This window comes from Oncorhynchus mykiss, chromosome 3 (assembly GCF_013265735.2).
Source record: "Oncorhynchus mykiss isolate Arlee chromosome 3, USDA_OmykA_1.1, whole genome shotgun sequence".
In the NCBI taxonomy this organism is placed as follows: domain Eukaryota; kingdom Metazoa; phylum Chordata; class Actinopteri; order Salmoniformes; family Salmonidae; genus Oncorhynchus; species Oncorhynchus mykiss.
The window spans coordinates 41631721-41653783 of NC_048567.1; the positions used below are offsets into that span (position 1 = coordinate 41631721).

Sequence of the window (22063 nt, forward strand, 5' to 3'; positions counted from 1 at the left end):
TTGTTTAGGACAAATCGCTCCGTTTTCTGCGTCACGTTTAGCTATGAAAAAACCCCTGTATCCAGGATTGTGTAAATCAGCAAGCTCATTAGCATAACACAACGTTAACTATTTATGAAAATCGCAAATGAAATGAAATAAATATGCCATCTCTCAAGCTTAGCCTTTTGTAAACAACACTGTCATCTCAGATTTTCAAAATATGCTTCTCAACCATAGGAAAACAATAATTTGTGTAAAAGTAGCTAGCTAGAGTTAGCATTTCGCGTTAGCATTTAGCGTTAGCATTAGCGTTAGCATCCAGCACGCAACATTAACAAAAACATAAAAGCCTTCAAATAAAATCATTTACCTTTGAAGAACTTCTGATGTTTTCAATGAGGATACTCTCATTTAGATAGCAGATGCTCAGTTTTTCCAAAAAGATTCCTTGTGTATTAGAAATAGCTCCGTTTTATACATCACATTTGGCTACCAAAAAAAATCCATAAATTCAGTCCTCAAAACGCAAACTTTTTTCCAAATTAACTCCATAATATCGACTGAAAACATGGCAAACGTTGTTTAGAATCAATCATCAAGGTGTTTTTCACATATCTCTTCATTGATACATCGTTCTTGGACACATGCTTTCTCCCCTGAATCAAATGGTAAAGTAGAAGCAGCTGGCAATTGCGCACCGAATTCGACGCAGGACACCAGGCGGACACTTGGAAAATGTAGTCTCTTATGGTCAATCTTCCAATGATATGCCTACAAATACGTCACAATGCTGCTAAGACCTTGGGCGAACGACAGAAAGTGTAGGCTCATTCGTTGCGCAATCACAGCCATGTAAGGAGAGAATGGAAAACAGAGCTTCAGAAATTCTGCTAATTCCTGGGTGATGCATCATCTTGGTTTCGCCTGTAGAATGAGTTCTGGGGCACTTACAGACAAAATCTTTGCAGATTCTGAAACTTCAGAGTGTTTTCTTTCCAAAACTGTCAAGAATATGCATAGTTTTCGTGACAAAATATCGCGCTTAAAACGGGAACGTTTTTTATCCAAAAATGAAATAGCGCCCCTAGAGCTCTAACAGGTTAACTTTAGCTAGCTACGACAATCGGTTTGTATTGCTAGTTAAAGCTTACTGTCTTTGCTTATTTGAGCTGTTTTTGCCATGATATGGACTTGGTCTTTTACTAAATAGGGCTATCTTCTGTATACCGCCCCTACCTTTTCTCAACCAACTGATTAGCTAAAACATTAAGAAGGAAAGACATTCCATAAATTTACTTTTAACAAGGCACACCTGTTACTTCAAATACAGTCCAGGTGACTACCTCATGGAGCTGGTTGAGAGAATGCCAAGAGTGTACAAAGCTGTCATCAAGGCAAAGGGTGGCTACTTTGAAGAATCTCAACTATAAAATATATTTTGATTTGTTTAACACTTACAACATGTATTATTTAAGTTAAGCTGGATTCAGACATTTAACTTTCTGCACCAGAGCCAGATGCTTAAGGTTAGGCATTAACTCTGAATGGTTAAGGTAACGGTTTAACGTTTGGAATAGGCTTAACCTTTCTAGCGCAGAGGAACCCCTCGACAACTTTCCCCTGAAATTCAAAAATATTTTTTTGAAATATGTAACTTTCACATATTAACAAGTCCAATATGGCAAATGAAAGATAAACATCTGGTTAATCTACCCATCATGTCCAATTTCAAAAATGCTTTACAGCTAAAGCACAACATATGATTATGTTAGATCACCGCCAAGTCAAAGAACACAGCTGTTTTTCCAGCTAAAGATAAGAGTCACAAAAATCAGAGATGACACTCATAGGACATCATGTTAAACAATACATGTATGTTTTGTTCGATAATGTGCATATTTATATCCAAAAATCTCAGTTTACATTGGCGCCTTACGTGTAGTAATGTTTTGATTCCAAAACATCTGGTGATTTTGCAGAAATACTGATTATGAACATTGATAGAAGATACAAGTGTTATTCACAGAATTAAAGATAGACTTCTCCTTAATGCAAACTCTTAATGCAAACTCTGCATAATCTGAGAAAGGCGCTCAGAGCCCAAAACAGCCAGAGGAATATCAGCCATTTTGGAATCAACTAAATTAGAAACAACACCATAAATATTCACTTACCTTTGATGATCTTCATCAGAAGGAACTCCCAGGAATCCCAGTTCGACAATTAATGACTGATTTGTTCCATAAGGTTCCATTATTTATGTCCAAATAGCCACTTGGTGTTCACGTGTTCAGCCCAGTAATCCATCTTCATGAGGCGCAGGCACTTCATCCAGACAAAAACTCGAAAAGTTCCATTCCAGTCCTTTAGAAACATGTCAAACGATGCATGGAATCAATCGTTAGGATGTTTTTAACATCAAACATCAATAATGTTCCAACCAGAGAATTCCTTTGTCTTCAGAAAAAGCACTGGAACGCGAGGTAACTCTGTCGGGAGCGCGCGTCATGAGACCAAGGCTCTCTGCCAGACCACTGACTCAAAGAGGTCTCATGAGCCCCTCCTTTATAGTAGAATCCTCATTCATGTTTCAAAAGACGGTTGACATCTAGTGGAAGCCCTAGGAAGTGCAACCTCATCCATATCTCAATGTGTATTCGGTAGGCCAAGCTTTGAAAAACTACAAACCTGAGATGTCCCACTTCCTGGTTGGATTTTTCTCAGGTTTTCGCCTGCTAAATGAGTTCTGTTATACTCACAGACATCATTCAAACAGTTTTAGAAACTCCAGAGTGGTTTCTATCCAATACTAATAATACTATGCATATATTAGCATCTGGGTCAGAGTAGGAGGCAGTTCACTCTGGGCACGCTATTCTTCCAAAAGTGAAAACGCTGCCCCCCAAAAATCTAAAATATACTTTCTAGTACTGCATTCAAACATGCAACCTTTGGCACCACAGGCAGTTGCTTAGGGCCATCCGCCATCCCTTGATCCCCGTCCACAACACCATAGCAAAACTGAAACCTACTTGAAGGTTACAGCGCTCACTGTTTCCCCTAGTGGCCAGTTTCCACATCGTCTCCCGATGTCATCAAACATGGATAGATGTCGAATACTGACCTGGCTGCTCATTTTACCACTGGAGCAGTGTTTGCCAATATCCCTTTCAAAGGCGTATCGCTAAACAAATGAGTATGCTAGATGTCTTGGAGGAAGCTTTAGAAGGATTCAGAAGGATTCAAATGGGCATACAGAAAGATGTACCACATAAGCATATTGAGCAATGGGAAATATAAAACATGATCACATAGACATTTCTGATGTGAGTTCGGGATTGTGCGGATCGTGACGTGACCAATGCACACAGATGTATCCGCATGCAAAGTGCACACACACACAGACACATATTCATACACATTAAATCACACATAGACACTTGTACACACACACGCTAAGTCAGATACACAGACAGACACACACAAAATAATGATGTTGTTTAGCAGGAGGCCTGCTTTATCTGTTGTCGCAAAGTCCTCTCAGAAGTTGTCTTTAATTAGCAAATGTGTTTGTTCTCTCTCCTTTCTTTCTTTCTCTCTCACAGATGTCGGCTCAGGCTCGGGAGATGATGGTAAGATTGCTCAACTATTTCATCTTCACTTGTTTTCATTATCCCTTACTGTTATCTCTATAGTCATTCTCCTTCACTAGAAACAAGACTGATCATGACACACTACTTGGAATTGAGGTTTCAAATAACACGTCTTTCAGATTGTGGAAAGAAATACGTCTTCACAAACATGCACGCATGCCCTCAGTGAACACACTGCATGGAAAATTTGACAAACACTTACACACACACACAGACATGTTTGTATTCTCTCAGACAAGCAGACACATCCTGACACACACCATGCTATCATACCCTTGAACTAAACATTCATGCATGTATACAGCAAACACGCTCTCAGGTGCTTCGCACTTGTACACACCCCTGTACCAAGCTATTATACACAGACACATAGTCTTGCCAATTCTCTGACCTCTTCCAACATACACACTCCACCCCCCCCCCCTTCACAAAGCAATTATGTGCACATACATCCACTTTTGAGAGCGATTGTGCACCTTTTCCCCTGAGTGTGACAAGTGAGAGACACGAGACCATGGGTTGGGTACCAAATAGCACTATATTCTTTATATAGTGCACTACTTTTTACTAGGGCACATAAGTAATGCACAATGTAAGTAATATGGTGCCATTTGGTACGCAGCGATGGTCAAAGAGACTGACGAGGGAAATTAGTATCTTCTCTGTCGCTTGCTCTCTCTCTCTCTTTCTCTCCATCACCCTCTATCCCTTTCCCTCTCCTTTTCCCCCTCTACACACTCCTCCTCTTAATTCAGAAATTACTCTTCTCCTGGGGTAGCCAGATGTGCGTGTGTGTATGTATTACCCCTTTCATATCTAGACAAAAACAATAAAAGAGGGGTATACCTACAAGGAAGTGGAAAATAATGTTTGAAAGGGGGACAAACTTTGCCTACTAGTTTTTTTACAGGTAACATACCGTGAATAGTGCCTGAAATAGGTATTAGTATGTGAATGGGGTTCATTTGCACAAGCTGGAAGTTTTAGATGTACAGTATGTTCAATATTGTTTTTCAATGAGTGGTGGGAGTCAGAAGGGGTGTAGAGTGTGCAGACAATTGGAAAGGGGATTGGAGTATGGTGGCAGATCTGGGATAAAATTTGAAAGGAGTGGGAATCTTTCGAGCAGATGACAGGAAAGGTGTGTGCTTACATGCATGTATGTAAGAGATTTAATTATTGTAGCTGTATATTCTGTATACAGGTGTTTGTGTAGCTCATGTACTGTTTATTTGTGTGTATGTGTGTGTGTGTGAGTTAGTGTGTGTATGTATGTGCGTTTGAGTGCACTAGTTCGTTCATGCTCACATTTGTGTGGTCCTGTGTGTATGTGTGTTTGTCCATGCAAGGGTGTTCATTAATGCATGCTCGTGCTGGAATAATCAGTATCCCGGAGTCAGATATGAGAAACATATTACAATCTTCCCATTAACCTGCAAATGAGAGATGGACAGAGAGAAGCAGACATTAATAACAGAGTGGAAGGTTAACCAGAGATATATGGACAGAAATTACCAGAGAGATGAGGAAGAGAAATAAAGGGAGAAGCAGAAGGCAGAGAGTGATAACAGAAGTAGAGCGATAGAGATGGAGGGAGGATTGACAAAGATAAGGAGGAGGTAGCGCTAGATGGCGAGATAGTAGAAAGGAGAGGGTGGCAGGAAGAAGAGATGGAGGTGGAGAAAAGATGGCAGTTTATGGGTAAAGAGAAGGTTAAAGACAGAGTTACAGTATAGAAGGGGGGTTAGGGTAGTACAGAAGCACTAGCACTAGCACAAGAACAGCCACCAATAAATATTAGGGATGCACGATATATCGGTGAACATATCGGAATCGGACGATATTGGCTAAAAATGTCAACTTCGGTATCGGCCCGTTGTCTATTTTAACACCGATGTGCCAAACCAATGTCAAAGCTGATGTTTCATACCTATAAAACATAGGTACATGACATAGTGACGCCATGTAAAATTCTGCGCTACACGTGCAACACAGCATTCCTAACCTAGCCCACAATGTCTGCAGTGTGGATTGAGCAGTCAACAAGTCGAGCAGTCATTTGAAAGAGTGATACAATTTCAGCGAGACAATTCAAAGGTGAAATTCATTAACGCCAAGATAATGGAATTCATTGCCCTTGACAATCAACCATTCTCTGTCGTGGGTGATGTTGGCTTTCGCCGACAGGTCGAGCACTGGTACACATGTTGCCCTACCGGAGTTACACAGTAATAGCGTCACTGCTATTAGCTTCACGACATACTGTGGAACGTTGTTTGGATCTTTGCGTGTCAAAAAAGATACACGTCAAATAACACTATTTGACGCGTTAAATACGCTTTTAATTTGACACGTCAAATAACACAGTTCTATTATAGAATGTTGTGTGTTCTGAATTTGCACATGCAAGCCAAGTGCCACCACTACTATTAGTAGCACAAGCATGCACCGGCCACAAACAATGTGTTTACAATACCGGGTTGGTAATAAAGCATTATTTGTTCGACCGCAACTTCTGGGATGGCTAGCTTTATCTTGGTACCTAGCTAACACCAATACAACCAGCATGAAAACAATTACCAGTAGAAACTGCAGTCATTTTCATTATTCTTAGCAATGATTTAGGAATCCTTGTGAGTAAGTATTATCTAGATAGACACTCGTTATTCGCCTAGTGAAATTGAACTACAGTTCATGAAAATAAATAGCGAGCCAGCTACTTAACCCTGTTGCCCAAAGCTAACGTTATAAGCAGCCAGCTAGCTTCATCTGGCTAGTGACGCTCGACCGGACCGGGTTATGTGCTGTGAACCTAGCCACAATAAAGATTAGGCACAATAGTGTAATTTGCGGTTTGCCTTCAAAATAAAAGTACCTCTTTGAAAGTCATGCAGAAGGTTACAATTGATGGAATAATGCCATATTTAGACTAGATAATGTTAAAACAGGTTGGAATGTGAAGCAATGAAATGGGGTATCAGTCTACTTGGTGACACCCACAGAACACAACTGTGAAGAGTTTACGGAAATATTAGCATTGTTGCTCTTTTCGCGGGACTGTGACTGTGTGAAATCACCTCCCCAGTCAGCCTATTGTGTGTATTGACATTCACATTGCACTGTACAGCTTTACCTAAGGATTGGGGATCAATGAAAGGGGGTATCAGTCTACTCAATACCCAAAATATTTTTTCCCAACGTCCTCCTCAGAGTTATCAGACTCCAAAACATCCACACAGTATTGTTTTTCCTCAAGAATAGTGTTCAATACACATACGTTGACAAAACATTTGGCTCTTTTTCATAGTTGTTTCAGAATCCCGCAATAAGTGCCACGACACTAATGTTCTCTAGGTGTCACTGAGTAGACTGATACCCAATGTCATTAATCCACAATCCATAGGTAAGGCTGTACAGTGAAATAATTATGCCCCAAATGCAATTCTAAAGTATAATACAATTTGTCAAATTAACAAATGATTGTATTTTGTTTATTTTATATAACAACATTCCAACCTCGTTTAGCATGAGCTATTCAATTATGGCATAATTCTGCTATTTGTATTCATTTGCATCACTGTCAATGACACTTTTATTTTGAAGGCTAACAGCAAAGTTCACTAGTTCACTTCACTAGGCAGGTACAGGTTGGCAGGCAGGCTCGGGATCAGGGCAGGCAAAATAGTCAGAACCTGGAAAACTATGACACAAAACTTGAGCAAAAGGAAGATGGGAAAGCACGCTGGTAAGTCCTGACAAGACAACCATAGAACACCATATACACTGGGGATAATGGGGAAGATGGGTGACACCTGGAGGGGGGTGGAGACAAGCACAAAGACAGTTGAAACAGATCAGGATGTGACAAACACATATCATGATTAAAAGGCTAGTCAAAATTACAAACAACCATAAATACATGAATTTATATTGACATCCTAGAAAGTGATACTATTCAATCCACTTTCCCCTAACCTAAAAAATCTACCGTATTCATTTCACATTTCAACCGTAAAAAATGATCAATACACCTGACCAACAGCAGGGGGTGCAAGGGGCAGCGGAGTGGTTTATCTTACTTAGACAACAAGCTTGCTTTTAATTTGCTTTATGTCCAAGGGAAGGCTATTCCAATGACAAATGCTTGTATTGAAAAATGTGCTCCTCGCTGTACTGTTTGAAAGACATAACACTAGTTCTGGCATTGTAACTGTGCTGGTTATAGACCATATCAATGTGGTTTTTCATATAATCTGCGGCACGGTCATTTAAGGTGTCAAACACATGATGGAGTTGAAGTTGGTCCACTCTGGACTCCAAAGGCAACAAGCCCACCTCCCGGAACTCCTGTACGTCTATGTGGGTCCTAGGGAGCACGTTAAACATATACCTGATAACATTAAGCATGAACCCAATTCTCTTTTTCAGATTTTTTGATAGCCCAATATACCAAGGCATAATCAATATGACACTGAATCAAGATTGAGACAAGCAATTTCTTAACTTTGATGTTATTAATCTATTTAATTATAATTTGTTTGCTGCTAAAATCCTTTCTAAAATGTCAATCAGGTCTCCAGAAAATTATTGTTCAGAAAGGGACACACCAAGATAAGTTAAACTTGTCTTAGATTCAATCTCCATGCCTGCACAGTTTACCTTTATCTTGTCAGCCCAGTCAACCAATTTCTAACAGAATGCAATTCTTTACTCAGGGTCTCCTCTATGTAAGCTGTATCCTTCCCTGATACCAGTAAGGCTGAGTCATCAGCATATAGCATACATTTGCACTTTACTCTATCTGGCATATCATTGACCTATATAAGAAATAGGAGAGGCCCTAAAATATATCCCTGCGGTACTACACAGGATATTTCTTGGGACTCTGACAGAACATCCCCAACATCACACACTTGTGTTCTGTTGGTCAGATAAGACCTAAACCAATTCACTGCTACATCACTTAGACCCATGCATTTCAGTTTCTTCAGGGAATATCATGGTCCACAGTGTCAAGGGCTTACCTGTATAGTTCCCCTTCTCACTTTCCTGCTTGATGAGGTCAAAAAGGTAGAGCAGGCAAGTATCAGTGGAATGAGCTGTTCTAAAGCCAGATTGGACTTCATAAAAAATGTTTGTGCTCGAGAAGGTATGCCTCAACTTGATTAAAAACGAATCTCTCAACAACTTTGGACACAGGCCAGTAGTTTCCTAAATTTGTTTTACTGCTGTTCTTGTGGAGCGGAACCACCCTGGCTGTTTTGAAATCATTGGGGAATTTACCACTATTAACAGAAAGTTTTACAATATGCGTTATCATTTTAGCAGTGACGCAATTACTATTCTTTATGAATCTTGCAGGAAGGTTCCAACCCAGTTGCTTTGTTTGTGCTCTTAAGCATAGTAGATTGGAAACTTTGTTCTCTGTTACCATGCACAGCTCAAACAAATCGTTTGTGATACCTTTGCTATTGTAACGTCTGCTTCAAACGCATAGATCCCCAGAACGCAGCTCACTTTCCAGCTCACACGCTCAAACACATAGATCCCCTGAATGCAGCTCACGCTCCAGAGCCCAATCACCTGATTTCTGATCCCCTGTTCACAAACCTGTATGTAATTTACACACTCTATTTAGTTCAGTTCTTTGCACCCCATCATTGCGAGGTATTGTTTGTTTTGATACACATTTCTATTCGGCGCACAGTTTTTTTCTCCCCGTATTAGTCCACCAGTGTATTGTCGTTTTTGGCCATCCTCACTTAACGATGCCTTTTTCCCTATTCCCTGCCTGTACTTTTGCTGCCTATCAGATTTCCTGTCATCAACCTCTTGCCTGATCTCCCTGACTACATCAATAGCCTTTTCCCTGCCAGTACTGTTACCTTTTTGGAGCAGCTGTGTATGACCTTCTGCCTGCCCCTGGACCCAACTACCTGCCTCCTCCTGTGGTCCTTTACAGTTAAACACCGTGCGCTTGAAACCAGCTCTCTGTCTCCCATTGTTTTCATGACAGCAATGGTAAAAGTTGTTAATGAAAGACTGGCCATAGTGTCCAGAGCAGGTCGGTAACTTCTTAACCAGAGATGAGGCTATAGTGGTAAAAAATGTGTTAAAGTAACCTTTGCCTGGTCATAGCATAAAACTTCCTCAATATCCAGGCCAATACTACATGATTTTAACTTATGGAGAGTTTTTGAGCCAATGTCCTTTAATATTTTCCACAGTTTGAGGCTGACTTAAATTGTAATTAACAGCATCTATGTAATGTTGGGATTTGACCTCATCCATTTTGTATTTTGCCTGGTTTCTACACTTAATATAACCATCATAATCTTGTTGTAGATTTGTCCATTTGAATTTGGCCAGGTAGCGATCTCTTTTCCTTCTGAGTTCTAAGATCAAGGAAGTGAACCATTTCCCTAACCGCTGTAGGATTCGAATTTGTTTCATCGGAGCCATAGAGTCGAGTGCAGACAGTGGCATCTCTTTAAAAAGATACCAAGTTTGATCGCCATCATCAGTTTACTACATACGACCAACCCAAATTTCCATGTACATACGTATACAAAACGTTCCTTTGAGTATTGTTTCATAGACGGTACCTTCATGTAGTTATTACCTGGCTCAAGTATAATTTTTGATTTTATTTTAACCAATATTTAACACCCATGACTGAAACCTTCTCTTGGTCTGATACACTCAACAATCAGTTGTCTAAGTCCAAATAACTGATTAAAGTTATACAAGGCATTTACTAGTGTACTCATCTTGGGTGCTAACTGCACAGTTGTATTACAATTGCCAAGCAGAATACATTCCCTATCAGCAAGTACAGAGTGCTCTGGGGCAGGGGATCATCAAGGATCTCTCTCTGTATTTTGCCCTGTTCATCTTTCCCTCGATCCGAACTAGTCTCCCAGTCCCAGCTGCTGAAAAACATCCCAACAGCATGATGATGCCACCACCATGCTTCACCGTAGGGATGGTGACAGGTTTCCTCCAGACGTGACGCTTGGCATTCAAGCCAAAGAGTTCAATCTTGGTTTCATCAGACCAGAGAATCTTGTTTCTTCTGGTCTGAGAGTCCTTTAGGTAACTTTTGGCAACTCCACGTGGACTGTAATGTGCTTTTTACTGAGGAATGGCATCAGTCTGGCCACTCTACCACCACGGCCTGATTGGTGGAGTGCTGCTGAGATGGTTGTCCTTCTGGAAGGTTCTCCCACCTCCACAGAGGAACTCTGGAGCTCTTCCAGATTGACCATCAGGTTCTTGGTCACCTCCCTGACCAAGCCCCTTCTCCCCCGATTGCTCAGTTTGGCCGGGCGGCCATATCTAAGAAGGATCTTGGTGGTTCCAAACGTCTTCCATGTAAGAATGGAGGCCACTGTGTTCTTGGGAGACATTCAGGGCTGCATAACTTTTTTGGTACCCATCTGTGCCTCAACACAATCTTGTCTCTGAGCACTACGGGCAACTCCATTGACCTCATTGCTATGATATGCACTGTCAACTTTTGGACCTTAAATAGACAGGTGTGTGCCTTTCCAAATCATGTCAAATCAATTGAATTTACAACAGGAGGACTCCAATCAAGTTGTAGAAACATGTACATGATGATGAATGGAAAAAGGATGCACCTGAGCTAAATTTCGAGCCTCATAGCAAAGGGTCTGAATAGTTGAGTAAATAAGGTATTTCTGTTTTTTTTTTTTAATACATACATTTGTAAACATTTCTCAAACCTGTTTTTGCTTTGTTGTTATGGTGTACTGTTTGTAGATTGATTTGATCCATTTTAAAATAAGGTTGTAACATAACAAAACGTGGAAAAACTCAAGGGGTGTGAATACTTTCCAAATACTCCTTCCTACAGTGCATATCTCCCCATGCAACCTCAAGTCCATCCATTTTCAGAACCTAACAAGGGTTAAAATGCACATCATTCCTAGTAAAAAACACACAGTTTCAGTTGCAGTCAATTCTATGAAAGCTATCACCTGGTAGCTCCACCTCATTGTCCTCAATTGACCCATCGAGCCATACAGCAGAAACTACTGCAGCCCGGGTGTTAGAAGCAAGGCGTTTTAATTCCTCTAATTTCGGCAGCAGGCTCCGTGCATTCACATAGATTAAGTAAAGTCCTCTTCGATTGAAACAATCAAACATGTCCATGTCCACAACATTTCCACATGCCCACTGCTGATACGTCGACTATCTCTTCTAGATTGCACTCATTATCCCTGCTCATGTCCAGCAGCCCAATGTCAAATCAAATTTTATTGATCACATACACGTGTTTAGCAGATGTTGTTGTGTGTGTGTAGCGAAATGCTTCTGTTTCTAGCTACTGCAGTAGGGAAGTCTAGGACCCAGTTGCACAGGGCGGTAAGAAAATTGGGGTGGGTCTAGGGTGGCAGGTAAGGTAGAGGTGATATGATCATTGACTAGTCTCTCAAAGCACTTCATATACATCTCATATGTATATACTGTATTCTATCTTAGTCTATACCACTCTGACATTACTTGTCCATATATGTATATATTCATCATTCCTTAGATTTGTGTGTATCAGGTAGATGTTGTGATATTGTTAGACATTACTGCACTGTCAGAATTAGAAACATAAGCATTTCCTACACCCGCAATAACATCTGCTAAACACGTATGTGACCAATAAAATTTGATTTCATGATGACAGAAGTGAGTTGGCCACGGAGAAGGACAGCCCACAGTCCTTGGTAGCGGGCCGCATCGGTGGCACTGTGTTATCCTCAAAGCGTACAAATTAGGTGTTTAGCTTGTCGTCGCTGGTTTTCATTTTGTAGTCCATGCTTGTCTGTTGACCTTGCCACATACGTCTCATGTCTGAGCCAATTAATTGCTGCTCCACTGTGGTTTTCAGTTTGCATAAGTCCAGGGAAGTTCTTTGAGGGCCGTCGTGGTATCGGTTTGAGGTGGGATATACACGGATGTTACTATAACCGAAGCTAATTCTATTTTGAGATAATACGGTCTGCATTTTATTGTGAGGTATTCTAGGAAATGAACAAAAGGACTTGAGTTCCTGTATGTTATCACACTCTGAGTCATTAATCATGAAATATACACCCCCTCCCTTCTTCTTCCCGGAGAGAGATTTATTCCTGTCTGCGCGATGAACTGAGAACCCAACTGGCTGGACAGACTCAAACAGTATATCCTGAGAGAGCCATTTTTCTTTGAAACAGAGTATGTTACAATCCCTGATGTCTCTCTGGAAAGAAATCCTCGCCCTGAGCTCATAAATGTAATTATGCAGAGACTGAACATTAGCGAGTAATACACTCGGAAGCGGTGGGTGGTTTGCGCGCCTCCTAAGTCGGACTAGAAGACCACTCCGAGTACCTCTCCTCCACCGGTGGTGCTTTGGGTCGGCCTCTGGAATCAGTTCAATTGCCCTGGGGGGTGCAAACAATGGATGCGATTCGGGAAAGTCGTATTCCTGGTTGTAGTGCTAGTGAGTTACCGCCGCTTTAATATCCAATGTTTGGCACTGCGTTTAAACAGCATACATTTCAAACAAGCCAAATATTACTTTGAGACTTTACAGCTTCATCATATGTAACCCGTTTCAGGAAACTAGACATTTTTGGGCAGAAATGCCTATTGGAACGTGTGAACTTTCATGTGCCTTAATAACAAACTTGTGTGCCATTTGTAAGTACGAATATAATTGTTAAATGAAGAGCTTAGTTGGTTTAGCCATGAAAAAAGTAAGCAACCTTCCCCGCTAGCCATGATTGGCTGAGATAATGAGTGGGCTGGACATGCTAAAAGATGAGTTTGGATTGGTCTGCCATGCACAATTCTGTCCATAACATGAGTCTGTCAGTATGTGTAGGTAATCCTATCTATCACAGCTTTTTGAAAGCTATCACATAGTAGAACTGAGTAAGTGTTGCCCTCCACTTTCTGGAGGACTGAGTTTTGAAATCGGTGGAATTAGAGTATGATAGCTAGGGAGATGGAGAAATGTCTGGCTTTTGATTGCAATATTCAGACAGAGTCAAAAAGAGAACACACAGAAGGCTGTTGTATAAAACACCTGTCTCCGGATTCAATCTTCAAACTAAGGGCAACCATGGCACCCGTGACAGAGGGAGAAGTGTCCATCCATGTATACAGGTAACATAGTCTAGCTAGCTACATTTTCAGATATTACACATTTCAAATTTTTTAGAAACTTGTTTTCATTTGAAGTTAAAATGTACTGTTATCTATCTAGCTAATGTTAGCTGGCTGGCTCACTAGCTAACATTACGTGTATGATCTGTGTAGTAATATTATTCGTGTCTCAGAGCCATTTTATTGCTCATTATTGCCTAATGTTAGCTGGTTAATATTGAACCTGGTTGGTTAGCTAACTGCAGATTCATACAGGGTAGTAGCATTATGACTCCACTATGCAAAAAAGCGATTTCAATAGAATGTTTATGATGTTAATGATGTCACTGTGACAAGTGCTGATAGGCGTAGCTGGTAAATTCGAAATCTACTCCAATTTCAGAGCACTCTCTTCTGAGTGTACCAGAGCACAGAATAACTGACAAATTTACGAATGCTCAACACCTGTTTTAATATGGTCCGTGTCAGTAAACGTTGGCAAACAAAGCGAGATTAAGTTGTTGCCAGCAGCACAGTTGAAGTCACCAACACTCTGGATAACATAAAAATAGCCTAACCAGCTCTGCTAGAGTGACTAAAATGGTCAGAGTGAGCTGTTCTCTCATTTGTGTCTGGAAGTAGCTAGCAAGCTTGCCAACGTTAACCAGTTAGCTTGAGTGCTTGGCTGTTGTTAGGTTATTTGGGTCAGAATTATTTGGATCAACTCTACTCCTTGTCCAGAGCATACAGTGTGCGCTCTGAACGCTCCGAGACCAAAACGCTCTGAATTTACGAACAGACAATCTGAATTACGAATGCCCAGAGCACACTCTGGCACTCCTGATTACATTTTTGAACACACTCGTAGTATAAACCAGCCTTAAGTCTTGGAGACTTTGATTGTTTAGTACATAGCCTCACATGTAACTCCTTAGCCCTTGTGTGGGGTTCGGGTCTGTGGGACCCATTTTCAATGTTTACTAAAAGAGAAATTATCAAATGAATTATTTCATCAACATAAGACTCATTGGCCTTTGCTAATTGTCTGCGAAGAGCATGCAAATAACACAATTTCATTGAGTGCACACTGTGCACCCCCTACACATTTATATTACATATGCTGTGTTGGGGTCCTCTGGACCCGAGGGTAGGTAAAGTGTGTGTGGGTGAAAACAAGTAAAAATGAAACAAAAATGTTTGCTGTGTGCGTTCACTCTGTCTTTCTCCTTCCTGGGCTTGCTGTTATAAGCTAGCTGCAATCAGGTCAGTGTGGGACAAGTGGGTGGATCGCCTTCCCCTGTTTTACAACCCTGGGCCCAACGTCACTGTTGATGAGCAGCTCATGCCATTTAGGGGCCGCTGCCCCTTCAGGCAGTACATACCGTCTAAACCTGCAAAATATGGAATCAAGATCTGGGCTGCCTGTGATGCTGCTTCATCATATGGAATTTACAAGTGTTACAGGGATGTCAGATGGAGCCCCTGAGAAGAACCAAGGGATGCAGGTTGTCCTGGGTGTGACACAGGGACTCTGGGACAGGAGCTCCTCAAGAGGAAGCTGACGATGGTAGGAACAGTACGAAAAAACAAGCCAGAGCTCCCACCTCAGCTGTTGAAAACACAGAACAGGCCTATCAATTCCTCTAAGTTTGTGTTCACGGCCAACACGTCCCTAGTGTCCTACTTGCCAAAAAAAGGCAAATGTGATACTCGTGTACGCTGCATAGGGACGGGAGAATCTGTGGCCAGGAACATCAAAAATCATAATGGATTACAGTTCCACAAAAGGAGGAGTGGACAATTTAGACAAGCTGGTAACTGGTTACAGCTGCAAAAGAAGAACCCTACGCTAGCCACTTTTGATATTCTTCAACATCTTGGACATCTCCGCGAACACCGCGTTTGTCATGTGGATGGCGTTGAACCCAGATTGGAACAGAGGGAGGCTCAAGAGGAGACGTCTCTTTCTCGTGGAGCTGGTAAAGGCATTGGTAAGACTTCAAATCCAGAAGAAGCAACATATCCGAAGGACCCCAGCTTCTGCAGCCAAAATACTGGTGCCCCATCTGCCTGATCCACAGAAGTAAGTGTGAGTGATGTTGCATGTTTTTGTGCCTGACTCTCCTACCTTGGCCTGCTGTAAACTTTATATCTGAGTGAGATGTTAGTAAAATTCCAGAACTAAGTATTTTCATCATTCTAGATTGCTGCAGCTAGTAACAAGAAGAAGCGTTGCGATGTGTGTGGACCCAAGAAGGACAGGAAGACAGTACACATGCATCACGTGCAAGAAATACATTTGCAACACACACACACAGTAAAACTCTATCCCTCATTTGGAGTGTAGACCAGCCTTAATTTGTGTTCAATGGGGCTAATTTCTAATTCCCATAAAATACTGTACGTGAAATTTGTCCATCCAATTAGTTCAAAGCAATAAACAATAAGACCGACTCGAGCCGGTCGGTCAAATATGTCAAGGTTTGATGTCTCCACACTTTATGTGAACAAACAAATCAAAAATGTCGCAAGCCACCGCTTTTGACTTCTTCCTTGCGGTCTTACGCAAGCCCTGTGGGCATATAGGGATATGGGGACTTGATGGACTTTTCCTTCAAAGCAGGAAATGCTTTAATTAAGAGATAAAGTTTACTGTGAGTGTAAATGCACTTTCAATACATTTAATTGTTATTATATCTTATAAACAGGACATGTTGTATTGTGTGTGTGTCCAAATCTCCTTATCTATATGTCTGGGCCTACCAGAGCACCATAAACCGCTTAACTCGGAAATGTATCTTAGGCCATTGATAGACATTTGATTTTAATTGGGGGCTGCCTAGGCTAGACCACTACTATCTGTCCTAGGATCCTGCCAGACCAAAAATGCAGTCTAGATGAAGAGGTGGCAGGTTAAAGAAGTATTTTTTAGCCTTGAGACATTTGAGATGTGGATTGTGTATGTGTGCCATTCAGAGGGTGATGAGCAGAGACAAAAGATTTAAGTGCATTTGAAGGGGTATGGTATTAGGTGCCAGGCACAACGGTTTGTGTCAAGAACTGCAACGCTGCTGGGTTTTTTCATGCTCAACAGTGTTCCGTGTGTATCAAGAATGGTCCACCACCCAAAGGACACCAAGCCAACTTGACACAACTGTGGGAAGAATTGGAGTCAACATGGGCCAGCATACACTTTCGACACCTTGTGGAGTCCATGCCCCAACGTATTGAAGCTGTTCTTAGAGCAAAAAAGGGGGTGGTACAACTAAATATTAGGAAGGTGTCCTTAATGTTTGGTATACTCAGCGTATATGATGGCAGTTTGCAAAGCAAATGCCGACCCGATTGATAAGAATTCAAGGTGTACCCTTGAATTCAAAATCACAATGTCACCAGCATAGCTAACTCACACCATCACACCTTCTCAATGCTTCACGATGGGAAACACACATGCGGAGATCATCCATTCACCTACTTTGCGTCTCACAAAGACACGGCGGTTGGAAGCAAAAATCTAAAATTTGGATTCATCACAACAAAGGACAGATTTCCACAGTGCTCGTGTTTCTTGGCCCAAGCAAGTCTCTTCTTATTATCGGTGTCCTTCAGTAGTGGTTTCTTTGCAGGAATTTGACAATTTATTATTTGTTTCCTTTATTTAACTAGGCAAGTCAGTTAAGAACAAATTCTTATTTTCAATGATGGCCTAGGAACAGTGGGTTAACTGCCTGTTCAGGGGCAGAATGACAGATTTGTACCATATCAGCTCGGGGGTTTAAACTTGCAACCTTCCGGTTACTAGTCAAACACTCTAACCACTAGGCTACACTGCCGCCCCATGAAGCTTGATGTTGAGATGTGTCTATTACTTGAGGGCGGCTGAATCAAATCCCCAAACTGACAACTGTCGTTCTGCCCCTGAACGAGGCAGTTAACCCACTGTTCCCTGGTTGGCCGTCATTGTAATTAAGAATTTGTTATTAACTGGCTTGGTTACATTTAAATTAAATAAATAAAAAACTTGATCTCTGTGAAGCATTTATTTGGGTTGCAATTTCTGAGGCTCTTAACTCTAGGGATCTTATCTTCTGCAGCAGAGCCAGTTTCATCATAGCGCTTGACGGTTTTGGTGACTGCACTTGAAGAAACTGTCAACGTTCTTGACATTTTCCGGATTGACTGACCATGTCTTTTAAAGTAATAACGGACTGTCGTTTCTCTTCACTTTTTTGAGCTGTTCTTGCCATAGTATTGACTTGGTCTTTTACCAAATATGGCTATCTTCTGTATATCACCCCTACCTTGTCACAACACAACTGATTGGCTCAAACGCATTAGGTAGGAAAGAAATTCCACAAATTAACTTTTAACAAGGCACACATGTTTATTGAAATGCATTCCAGGTAACGGCTGAATGCCAAGAGTGTGCAAAGCTGTCATCAAGGCAAAGGGTGGCTACTTTGAAGAATCTCTAACACTTTTTTGATTTCTACATGATTCCATATGTGCTATTTTGTAAGTTTGATGATTTCACTATTATTTTACAATGTAGAAAATAGTTGAAATGAAGAAAAGCCCTGGAATGAGTAGGTGTCCAAACTTTTAACTGGAACAGTAAAATGTATATATATATATATATAAAATATTCCTTTATTATTTTCCCCTAACCAAGACTGAGACCTATTATTTGTTTTACAATGATATGCAGACGTTACCCAGTGTAACGCTCAGTGAGTGAATGGGTGTGGAGTCAGGCGCAGAGAGCAAAGGATGCGGGAAAAAACATGCTTTAATGTCCAAAAAAATCATAGGAACGAAATAGTATACCCAACACAGGTGTAACTATAAAACAAAATAGTACCCTATTGTGAAATACTAGGACAGCGAGAAAACCCAACAAAACACTAACACCTCTCACAAATACAGAAGAACAAGCCCACACAAACAGAAGCGGGCTAAACAAACTTAAATAACCCCACCCTAACAACCAAACAATGAACAGGTGAAACCAATTAGACAAAACCAAACGAACACAGAACAAAGGATCGGTGGCAGCTAGTAGACCGGCAATGACGATCGCTGAGTGCCACCCGAACAAGAAGGAGAGCCACCTTCGGTAATATTCGTGACACCCAGTACATTAGTTTAGTCCGCTAATTGGAGTAAACTAATGGACAATAACTTCTGCTTCCAGCTTATACATATACCATTTACAATTTACGGACACTTTTTTTACAATAGTTTTCTTTTGTTTGTTTTTAATCCCATCCTTCAGCTTTCCTCAACCCCTCCCATCTATCTCTGAAGAACATCCAGTTTTGATTTATATTTTCCATATATTTTTAGCTGTGCTGTTTCACAAAAGTTCTGAACCTATATAGCTTTTACGGACACACAGTGGCGACCTGTCATTCAGGGCAGGAGGGGCATGATCCGCACACTTGTTTACAGCTTACCTGTTTTGCATAATATTTTGCCATTAACATTTGTCACATATTAGTTTGCAAACAATGTAAACAATATTTTTTACTTTCTTGAGTAAGGCAGCTCCAAAATGCAGGTGTTTCAGCCTAGCTGAGTGCTTTCTGTGGTAGTGGGGCAGCCAGTGGAAAATACAGAGCGTAGGTGTTGGTAATATTCTCCAGTTGTGCCGTGATTAGCTCAGTGTCCTTCACTCATGGGGACAGTATGTCACCGCCAAGTCTGACATGGATGATTGACTGGCCCGGAGGGTTTCCAAAACCTCCTAATGGAGAGTGGGCACCCCTGTATGTCGAGCCATGCAACATAATATATATTTTTTGTATTCTTTTTAACATAAATGTAACCTTTATTTAACTAGGAAAGTCTATTAAGAACAAATTCTTATTTGCGATGGACGGCCTACCACGGCCAAACCCTAACCCAGACGACGCTGGGCCAATTGTGGACCGCCCTATGGGACTCACAATCACGGCCGGTTGTGAAACAGCCTGGAATCGAACCAAGGTCGGTAGTGAAACCTCTAGCACTGAGATGCAGTGCCTTAAACCACTGCACCGAATTATCAGCATTGAAAGGACAGCATTCTCCATGTCTCTCTTTCCCTCTCATCTCCTCTCTCTTCTCTCTAATTCTTCTTCTCCTTCAGCCTTTGTAAGAGTCAGTAGCTTAGTGAAATGATTGTGTAACATAATATGTGTAATTTGTTTTATGGCTTATGGCCTGTAGTAGGTCAAACTTTATGCTGTGTGTGTGTGTGTGTGTGCGCGCGTGTTTGTGTCTAAAGTGTATGTGTGAGTCGACTAATCCATGCCTAAAGATTCCACTTAAGTTAATTGAAATACCATATCTGAACTGAAGGTGATTAATCAAATTATAATTCTGAAACCACAGCGATATGGATTTGATTCCACTCCATAATGTTTAATTAAGTGTGAGATTCCGGTACGGCCCAATTGTGAATTCAATTTTGATTGATCTCCCCCATAGTCAATACATACTGTAGCGACACACAATAAGTTTAGCAAGTTAATCCCTGCCTGTTACTCCCTCCCTGCAAGTTTTGCCCTCCCTGTTTACAAGATCACACTCACACTTCATTTAACAGACTATGCACTGACTCAAAAACGCAACTCATGAGATTTATTTTTGTCAACATAGGGTACAAATTTACCCATAATTGTAATCCGCCTTTTATTTTTACAAATTATTTCACCTATTTCATTTAACCAGGTAGGCTAGTTGAGAACAAGTTCTCATTAACAACTGTGACCTGGCCAAGAATAAAGCGAAGCAGTTCAACACATACAACAACAGAGTTACACATGGAATAAACAAGCATACAGTCAATAATACAGTAGAAAAATGTCTATATACAGTGTGTGCAAATGAGGTAAGATAAGGGAGGTAGGCAATACATAGGCCATGGTGATGAAGTAATTACAATATACCAATTAAAAACTGGAGTGATTGATGTGCAAGTAGAGACACTGGGTGCAAAAGAGCTAAATAAATAAATAAATAAATAAATACAGTATGGGGATGAGGTAGTTGGATGGGCTATATTACAGATGGGCTATGTACAGGTGCAGTGATCTGTGAGCTGCTCTGACAGCTGGTGCTTATAGCTAGTGAGGCAGATATGAGTTTCCAGCTTCAGTGATTTTTGCAGTTCGTTCCAGTCATTGGCAGCAGAGACTGGAAGGAAAGGCGGCCAAAGGAGGAATTGGCTTTGGGGGGGACTAGTGAGATATACCTGCTGGAGCGCGTGCTACGGGTGGGTGCTGCTATGGTGACCAGTGAGCTGAGATAAGGCGGGGCTTTATCTAGCAAAGACTTGTAGATGACCTGGAGCCAGTGGGTTTGTCGACGAGTATGAAGCGAGGGCCAGCCAACGAGAGCGTACAGGTCGCAATGGTGGGTAGTATATGGGGCTTTGGTGACACTGTGATAGACTGCATCCAATTTGTTGAGTAGAGTGTTGGAGGCTATTTTGTAAATGACATCGCCGAAGTCGAGGATTGGTAGGATGGTCAGTTTTGCAAGGGTATGTTTGGCACCATGAGTGAAGGATGCTTACTTGCGAAATAGGAAGCCGATTCTAGATTTAATTTTGGATTGGAGATGCTTAATGTGAGTCTGGAAGGAGAGTTTACAGTCTAACCAGACAGACACCTAGGTATTTGTAGTTGTCCACATACTCTAAGTCAGAACCGTCCAGAGTAGTGATGCTGGACGGGCGGGCTGGTGCGGGCAGTGATCAGGTTTGAAGAGCATGCATTTAGTTTAACTTGCATTTAAGAGCAGTTGGAGGCAACGGAAGGAGACTTGTATGGCATTGAAGCTCGTCTGGAGGTTAGTTAACACAGTGTCCAAAGAAGGGCCGGAATTATACAGAATGGTGTCGTCTGCATAGAGGTGGATTAGAGAATCACCAGCAGCAAGAGCGACATCATTGATGTATACAGAGAAGAGAGTTGGCCTGAGAATTGAACCCTGTGGCACCCCCATAGAGACTGCCAGAGGTCGAGACAACAGGCCCTCCGATTTGACACAGTGAATTCTATGAGAGAAGTAGTTGGGTAACCAGGTGAGGCAGTCCTTTGAGAAACCAAAGCTGTTTAGTCTGCCGATAAGAATGTGGTGATTGACAGAGTCGAAAGCCTGTCTCTTATCGATGCCGGTTATGATATCATTTAGGACCTTGAGCTTGGCGGAGGTGCACCCATGACCAGTTCGGAAACCAGATTGCATTACGGAGATGGTACGGTGGGATCCAGATGAAAATGGTGCTGGAG

General features: G+C 41.4%; 1 protein-coding gene across 1 annotated transcript in view; it reads left to right on the top strand.

The window, feature by feature from the left end:
• The window catches only part of LOC110519971 (tomoregulin-2-like), a 171285-nt gene that overhangs the window by 77250 nt on the left and 71972 nt on the right, over positions 1-22063 (top strand). Inside the window, exon 4 of the mRNA XM_021596899.2 lies at positions 3588-3614. Coding sequence (XP_021452574.1) covers positions 3588-3614 — 27 coding nt within the window. The remainder of the gene's footprint in view (positions 1-3587; positions 3615-22063) is intronic.